This window comes from Schistosoma mansoni, chromosome W (genome assembly GCF_000237925.1).
Source record: "Schistosoma mansoni strain Puerto Rico chromosome W, complete genome".
NCBI classification, from domain to species: Eukaryota; Metazoa; Platyhelminthes; class Trematoda; order Strigeidida; family Schistosomatidae; genus Schistosoma; species Schistosoma mansoni.
In genome coordinates, this window is record NC_031502.1 from 42,100,142 (window position 1) to 42,109,039 (window position 8,898).

Below are 8,898 nucleotides of genomic sequence, written 5' to 3' on the forward strand. Positions count from 1 at the left end.
AAATGTGAAGTTTGTAATGAAGTCTTCACATACTATTTTGATTTTGATTTATTGTTAGGCTATGTGCATACTTAATTATCAGTGAATGTAACAACCTTATGCATACAGATATACGAAAATTAGTTTTTAACTAGTTTATTTTTATTTCTTCAGTGAAAAACTTATTCGAAGACCTGAAAGTTCAAATAAACAGATTTGGTCGTACAATATATATCTCAAGTGAAAAATCTGATGAAATAATGCCTGGAATCATAGTGAATAATTCATTAGGTCATGTGTTTAACTTGAGTGCTTCGAATAATATTATACCTATTCATGCGATATTTTGCAAACCTTTCATTGTTCAAATCAGTTTTAATGGAACAATGATAAATACAAGTATTTTTAACATTACACCAGAAGGTCAGTCAAACTTTTTAATGTATAAATATGTTATAACAAAATTTGTTTCTGTCCACATTGGGATTCGTATTAGGCGTACAAATATCATTCCCAGTTAACATTTATTACAAAAACAGTTCTGTGAAGCAATAAATCAATGATTTGATTCGTCATAAAAATATGATAAAGTTGAAATAATCCTAATTTTATGTTATTCATGAAACCGATAAACAGGTATGGCTGAAACAATTCGAACCGATCCCTATTACATAACAGTGATTTCCACACACTGATCTGTTACATAACTTTTTTGATATAGTTAATATTATTATGGGATCGGTGTAGATACAACAGAAACAGATCAAATTGATAACATTTGACCAACCATCACAAAATGATTTAGTTAATATTTCAATCAATCGTTGAATTGAAAATAAATCACAGATTTAACACCAACTAAGTTGTACATACACTGGAAAACAGAAGATCTGTAAATAAAGTTAATGTCTTGCATCAACTCGGCACCCAAATACTGTGAAACTATTCGCTTTAATTTAGACGAAGGTTCTTATAAAGTTATCTTCATTTAGTTATTTTTTCTCACTTAATGCTTGTAATTATTTCAGCATCTGATCCTTTCTTCAAGCATTTTATATTCAAATTTTTCAACAATTACTATACTGTGTTGATTGAAGTTTTATTTTTTTTTATCCCATTGGGTGTATATATTAAATTAGATGGGAAATTAGAGGGCAGTTGGAAACAATATGCACTGACCAATAACGAAACTGGAACAGTAACTCACCACTGTAATTTTGAAACTTTAACTGGAAGTGATTGTAAACTTTCTGTTGTTGGTAGTTATCAAAACTCTGCTGGACGATGTACATACAAGAGAGGGATTGGGGATTCATCGTTGAATTTTTTAAAATCAGATTCATCCTATACTCTTCAATGCTTAGATCAGTCCGGTTACACCGAAGTCAGCTCTATACTACATAACACTGGTAAGTATTGACTAAAATATGGTACATGATATTTAAATGCATAATCTCTACATTTCTATCTAGTAATATTCATTTGAAACCAGTTTGCAATTGAAAATGAATTCACATCTAAAATAAGTGTATATTGTCTTTAACAACTTCAAGCTCTGTGGATTTGTAAAGATGTTGAGAAATTAACCGAGCTGTAATATTGGTGAATCATGCACTTCAAATAAATGTGTTTTACTGTGAACACTGCAGTAGTGTGATATTTTGAAGTATTTGAATTATAGTACAAACTAGGAATCTCAGAAATAACGCAATTTAACCAATAAGAACTATATGAGCACGAACAAACGTATTGTATTTGGAATTCGAAATCAAGCAGTCATCAAGTACTAAGGAATCATTAGTTCATACAAACACTACAGGTAGTTACTGGGGAACTTAGCTAAATCTAGTCAATATGAAAAAGAGTTAGATCGTTGCGTTCAGTCTACAGATTTATCTGATATATCTTTAAACATTATTGTTTTATGTTCATCATCCTACAAACATAAAACACTTCGCAGAAGTATTCGATAAGTGTATTTTGCTTTATAAAATTTGATAAGCGGAAGTAAAACCTACAACAGGTAAGAAAAGACGATTCTGGAATAAACATGAATCTTGTATTCCTGTATCGATGCTGTTTAAAGTTTTGTATTGTATATGATGAAATTGGGTTGATTACCGAGCAATTTTATAACATACAGAAACAAATTTATAAGTCGCTTCTTTCCTTATTATGTTTAACATTAACAGGAATATTTCAGACATTTCTGTCCAATAGTTTTTGCAAGACTGGACTTATTATGAATGCATATGAGAGCTGGTTAACCATATGGAGATTTTTAATTAGAGCTAATGATGTTCTAGAAGTTAGTATTGTTTTTAGTAGGACAATAAATATATACATCCGAACGTCCGTCTGTTGATGATCTCAACTGTTTAGTCAACACTGTTAACTTTGTGAACTTTAAAATTGCAACTTATTTCAAGATAGTGATTCTGTTTGATTGTCGTCAGTATGGATGAATAATTAGTTTCTGTCCTGATTGAGTGATCAATTTAGAATCTATGAAAATTATGGAAGAAAGATAGCAACCAGTTTTCTATAAATGGCAATTTCTAACTAGGCTTTGGTGATATAGTAGTTTCCTTCAAACGAACATGACTATTCAGGTAGACTAACATGAATATGTTTTGAAAAGAGGTCTTGGTTGTGTGAAACATTTGATGTGATACGGTAGTACATCAGCGAATACCATGTCTTTATGAGAAACGTAAACTACGTTTCATGGTAAATAGTACACTAACTTTTGATTTTGACGTTTTCTAATTCTCAGTTAATTTCGCCTGGCATATTTATTTATTATTTTATACAAAACTTAGTGGCACATAAATAAGGATTTCGAAGTCAAAGTTACTGATAGTTCATGAGATGATTAGATGTAGATATCGATTTTACTCAAGAACTGAGTAGATACCCTAAAATATTCCAAAGTTATTAGTGCACAACCAAGTTGTTGTCTTCGCGAATTCCCTGAGTTCATAACTATCAAGTCTTTAGAATTTGAATGTGTTTCCCCATTAGTATTTTAGGCGTAGTACAGTTTGAATTATCGCTGTATTTAAACCTTGAATTCGTACAAGAGTGGTATAGTGCTGAACAAAATACGTTTTGAACTGTAGTAGTCAATTATAATTTCACTTTTAATTAAATGTGTTGTCTTGAAAATATGTTGTTCAGCAATAAGCCAATGAATCATCATATGCACGATTCATTTGTATCCTTTTAATCTCAGTTAAGACTGTGCTAAATGTTAAACACCTTTTATAATTGGGACATTGAACAGAACGTTGTTAAGTGGAATATATATTCAGGTTGTTTCTTTTTGTGACAATAGATCAAAAAATGGAGTCAATGTAAACAACGATACAACAGTGAGAACGAAAACCAAAGTAGTAAACTGTATTTTTAGAACCATAAATTTAGTTTCACTTATCCCGTTAGTTTCTCACGAATAAAGCGGTGATTTGATGAAGCATGAATTAATTCCAGTAGGTTTTACATACGAATATCGATGATGACCAAAGTTAACATCTAGATATTCTAATCAAACAAACAACTAAACGGCATTCATTTGCTGTGCAAGATTTCGATAATTGTATAGACATAAAACGACCATTTGATTATAACACATGCGTTTTCAATGGAATATTCATTTTTAAATTATTCGACAAAGTGGTGGTGAAGCACTAATTATTTTTATTCGATTATCAAGCCAGTGATCAAAGGAATATTTTTCTTGAAAATCTCCATAACTCTCCACTGCCAGAACCCGATGAAGAAGACAGGTGTCCAAGTGAACAAGGTAATTCCGTATTTCCATACTCAAATAGAAAAGTTATCTGACATGCTGAAACGCTTTCATATAAACAGAAAATATATAGGCAGTTTTTGTTCTCACAGATGATAGATGAATCATTTTACTTGTAGTATTTTGAAGCGAATATATTACAGCTTATCAGCAAAAGTTAACAGTAGATGGGATTGAACAGTAATATTTATGGCAGTATATATGGCTGAGATAGTTAAACTATAAAGCTTGTATCCTAAATTAGGTCTTACATTCCTAAACAGCCTACCAGTAAACCAATTGATTTGAAATCTCAAGATATTTCAAATGAAGCCAGATTAATGAAGCTACCGCCCCTTAAAAGGAAATGATAGAGAAAGCACAACACGTCGAATTAACTTTATCATCTAAATTCGGTACGTATTACTTGTATTTTATGCTTATGTGGTAGTATAACGAAACTACTGAAGTGAATGTACGTTTTTTCCATTTATCTGTTTGTTTAGGCTTTTTTTTACTTCATCTCTATTTTGAATTCTGTGATGTTATATTAGACAGACTTTCCCCTCCGAATACATTATTTCATAGCTCTTCTTATTCAACATATGGTTTAACATTGACAGACAAATAGTGGATTAGCAGTGTCTAGATCGATGTGTTTTGTGAAGATATTTGAGGCGAACGCGTCTTTGGGATTGGTTCACATTAATACAAACTCGAGAAAATATTTATGTCACCCCTTCACTGCATTGTTCATTTCTTGTAAGGCGGTTAAACTTATTTAGATTTGAAGATTCAAATTGTATGCTATTTCACGTCTATTATCGATCATCTACGGCAAGTTCTGTGCGTATTGCTACCTCTTTATGCTTTCTTTTTATGTGCCGTTGTTATCCGTTTTGTGGTCTTCTACAGCGGAATCCTAGACGTTTCACAGTGCGGTTTGAATGATTGATTTGATGTGTCCTCCATATGCTACCGGTCTCACAATCCAGGTGTCTTCAAAATAGTTTGTCAACTCTTCTATTTCTGCATACAGAACGGTGACTACATCAGACTATCAAATACAACTATGATATCTGAGACCGGTATGAAAGTTAATGCTGCCAAATGATTGATCTGCAAATCGAAGTTTTCGTCTGTCATATAACGTCGCTAAAAGTTTTATGATTGTTGAAGACTCCACCATATACACTGGCACAGATAGGATAGGCAACCTTGTTGTATTACACATCTATAAGATACTGTAGAAACGTAGTTCGATGCGTAATTTAAACTAACTAATGTTAAAAAAATTGTTGAAACGTTTCTATCTGCCTAACGTAAATCCAAGTACGTTTTCAACATAAATAAATGATTATGTGAATTACATACCTACTTAATAACCCTACATCACTAATAATAACTCCATGTGGTCCACTCTATATGTCCCACCTGTTCATCTCATTCATATTAAATAAAACCTAGTCATTTGACTCTTGTTACCACGGCCGCCAACATTTAATGAATGAAGCTGAGTATGAATTTTTGATTATAAAATTAAGGCATGTTTTTTTTCACTTTTATTGCTCTTCACATATTCCAAATTCATTCCGATAAGGAGTGAAAACTATCACCTAGAATGTAATTAGCTGACTTCCTACATCGTTGTTTTAATTTGAACTCTAATCAAATATTTTATTTCCCCCAAGAAATAGTTACAAATTTATTTTATATATTGCTACATTTTTACTGCAAATACTTAATTGTAATCGAGTTTATGATCCTCGCATTTTCGGTCACCTGAAATTGTCTGATAAGCTGTTGATCTGTTGAGAATCCAAAACACGAACATCTCTTTTAATAAATTGTATCCTAACTGTTCGAAATAGAAGTACGAGATAATATAACTAGGGTAATAACCGCAACAATTAGTGACCAAATTGTTAAAATTAGAGTATTTATTAAAAGTAGACTCTTCATCATACATTTAGAAAAATACATTCTTGATTAGTTGTAAGGCAAAAGGATGGAAGGTAAATCTAACATGTTTCACACCATTGAAATTGTTATTCCCCTTTCAATGATCTCCTTTAACAAAGTTCACCCTTTGATGGTTACTATCATTGGCAGGCGTCCTTTTTCCCTAATACTTTAGCCAGTGTATTTTTGAATAGATACCTTCGGAATCCAAATAATCCGAAATATATTCTCAATAACTAACATAACCAAGTTTATGGTTTATTTCGACAGAATACGCTGATTATTTGAAATGTAAAGTGCGTTTTTAGACCATTCCTCAAATTGATATCTTTTAAACATGTTATTGTTCGTATTATATTCGTTATCTTTATAATCAATGACTGATGATAAATGGATTTAGTAAAATCTAGAATACAAATGTTTTTAAGTAAATATCTCAATAATTGAATTCACTATCATTTACAGTAGTAATGAATGACTAAAGTATGATGGGACTGAATGGATACAACTAGACTAACGCCAAATTTAGATCTCTTTGCAAATGAATTGGATTTATATTGACACTGACACTTATTATCAACAGGAATTGTATTTTGGTGACGAATCTAGGACTTCATTAGACTGGTCTAATCTGCATTGTGTTGAAACGAATACAAACTATCCAAATTATTAATAAGTCAATGTGTCTCAAATATTTAAAGATCAATATAATAATAGAATATGATCAACAGGAATAATTTTAAAGATTATAAAATTTAATTTAGAACACCTACCCTTTTCCCACTAGTCAAAAGCGTCATTTTAGCCGACCAATGAAATGTCTATAATCGGACTAATAAAAGTAGTGAACTTGGTTCGGGAATATCATTTCTAGTCAGTGCTTTTGTTGACCATGTCAGTTTCAAGTAGTGAAGTTGAGTTGATTTTCAGAGAGATGATCGTTGGCGTAGGTTTCTCTAAGGGAGCGGAACACTTGAGATGACTGAGAGATTATGAGGATGTAACTGTCTGCCATTTTATAATAGAAGACAGTCATCGGAATGCAGATGATTTTTGTATGAAGTATGTATGCCAAAGGAAGGATCACTCTCAGTGACGAATAACTCAAGCTACACAAAGGTTTGCTTCGAAGTTAACTATTTATTCATTGGTCTAGATAGTCTATTGGTAGTGGGTGGAATCACAACCGCGAGTTTCTGAGTATCTCTTATGGGAAAGACTCTAGCTATCGTCGTCTGACAGCGAAGGAGAAGAATACGACTCGTCTTTTATTGATGTCCGGAGCTGTACACGAAAAACTGTTAACGGTAAGTGCAAAATTACATAATTTGTGTAGATCCAAAATTTACTTAAATGACATTCAATAAGACAATCTGATAATTTTCAACCATTTACAAAATGACCTTCACGAAAAAGAAAGTTGGACTGGAGCGTTCAAACCACGAGGAATGGAATCAACTCACAGGATAGTGGAAATGTACGACCCCAGTCGTACTACATATAACTGAAAAACCTTAGTCCCATGTCTGTATGATAGATCATAATAAAAATTACTACTCCTTTAATTTCAGCATTTATTTTCCAGTATTATGTCTTCTGTTTTTCTTTATTTAAGTATGATTATCAGTATTTTATTCCGAGTTTAACAATACCGATGTGTAAGTAAGTTATTCGAATTAATCATACAACTGAGCAGAAATTAACCAATAGAATCGAACTGATGCAACTGACAGTCACATGGTCACTTAAATATCGTATCCCAAAATGAATAAACAGCTACATTCATCTAACATGTCTATACTAAATACTATTGTTTATTGTTTATACGTATCTACGGTATCTAAATGTGTATATTTGTTGACAAGAGACTCTTTTTCTTTCTTCATGTCTTCAAAACTCAAGTCATGTTTTGAAAAATATGATCATACTTTAACTGTCATCGATTTCTAGATTTTATCGAAGTGGATGGCTTGACAGTCACTGCCATCGCAGAAGGTTCAATTCATTTACTCAGTTGGAATAAGATAAGTGAGAAGTTCAGCGAATGTCTATCACACTATTTATTGGTTCGCATTCACCGACGTCTAAAACCAAAGGTCATTATACTCTCAGTTATGAAATATCGGGTTGATGGACATTTGAATAACATAATTACGGATATATCAGAAGACCAAAATTACATTTACAAAGTTAAAGCATATTTCAAAAACTCCATTAAAACCCAATTTTCCGAGCGTGTTGAGATACAGACGCCAATGGCAGTGAATCATAGTAGGTTCTTAAAATTCTTTGTTTGAATTAAAACTTCCGAAATAGATTTTTTAAGTTTTTCATAAAGTCTTATGTTACATGTTTAAATTATTTTGAGTTTTAAATGGTCGGAATGATTAACATGTAGAGATGATGAAACTTGTGATGAAAATTAAATTTGTTCCCACAAAATCATCACCCGTCTCTAGTATGTTAAACATGTCATTCCATCAGCAAACTGATAATGTACATGGGATTTTTTAATGAATGACATGATTAAATACTCAAGGTTTATAAAAGATTTATGTACAACTTTGCTAGGGCCTGGATGTAGTGAGGCTTCAAAGTGACATGGAGACGAATGCATATAATCGTAAGGAAAGGACATCAGCTGGACGACAAATCTATTTTCATCGTTAAAAACATACTAGACCAACGGACTAAGTTAACATACAAACACGATCACAACACAAGGAAGAAAAAATAAAGATAATGAGCACGAAATTAGGATGTCGTTTAAATATACAAGCTGTACATCAGAAGAAACAAACAAATCAGTTTTGAACAGAGAAAGAGCAACATGGTTTGCAGAATAAAATGCATTCATTATATCTCATCGTTCCTCATCAGCTGCATACAACCTAAAATTACAATTATTGATATAATTATTAGCTAATGTTTAGCATGCTTTAGTTTGTGGTGTTTAGACAAACGTTCAAAATGTAACCAAAATCGTAATAACAAGTAGAATGGAGATACAAAGTGTATGAATAAACTTAGTTAAGATCGATTTGTGTTTATATGCTGGAAAATAATAATTTAGAGGTTATGTAAAGGTAATATGATTAATAAGTGATTGGGTAATCGTTCAACATGATAAAATAAACAAATATGTGAACATCAATACGATTATGTAA

The 8,898-nt window shown here is 31.8% G+C and overlaps 1 protein-coding gene across 1 annotated transcript; it reads left to right on the forward strand.

Annotated features, from left to right (window-relative positions):
- Positions 1-239: 239 nt before the first annotated feature.
- Smp_154480 (hypothetical protein) lies at positions 240-8,401 on the forward strand (the record flags this gene model as incomplete). Its single annotated transcript, XM_018789757.1, has 4 exons — positions 240-402; positions 1,119-1,388; positions 2,172-2,287; positions 8,303-8,401. 4 exons carry the CDS (start codon positions 240-242, stop codon positions 8,399-8,401), a joined length of 648 nt encoding a protein of 215 aa, XP_018655168.1.
- Positions 8,402-8,898: the final 497 nt, after the last annotated feature.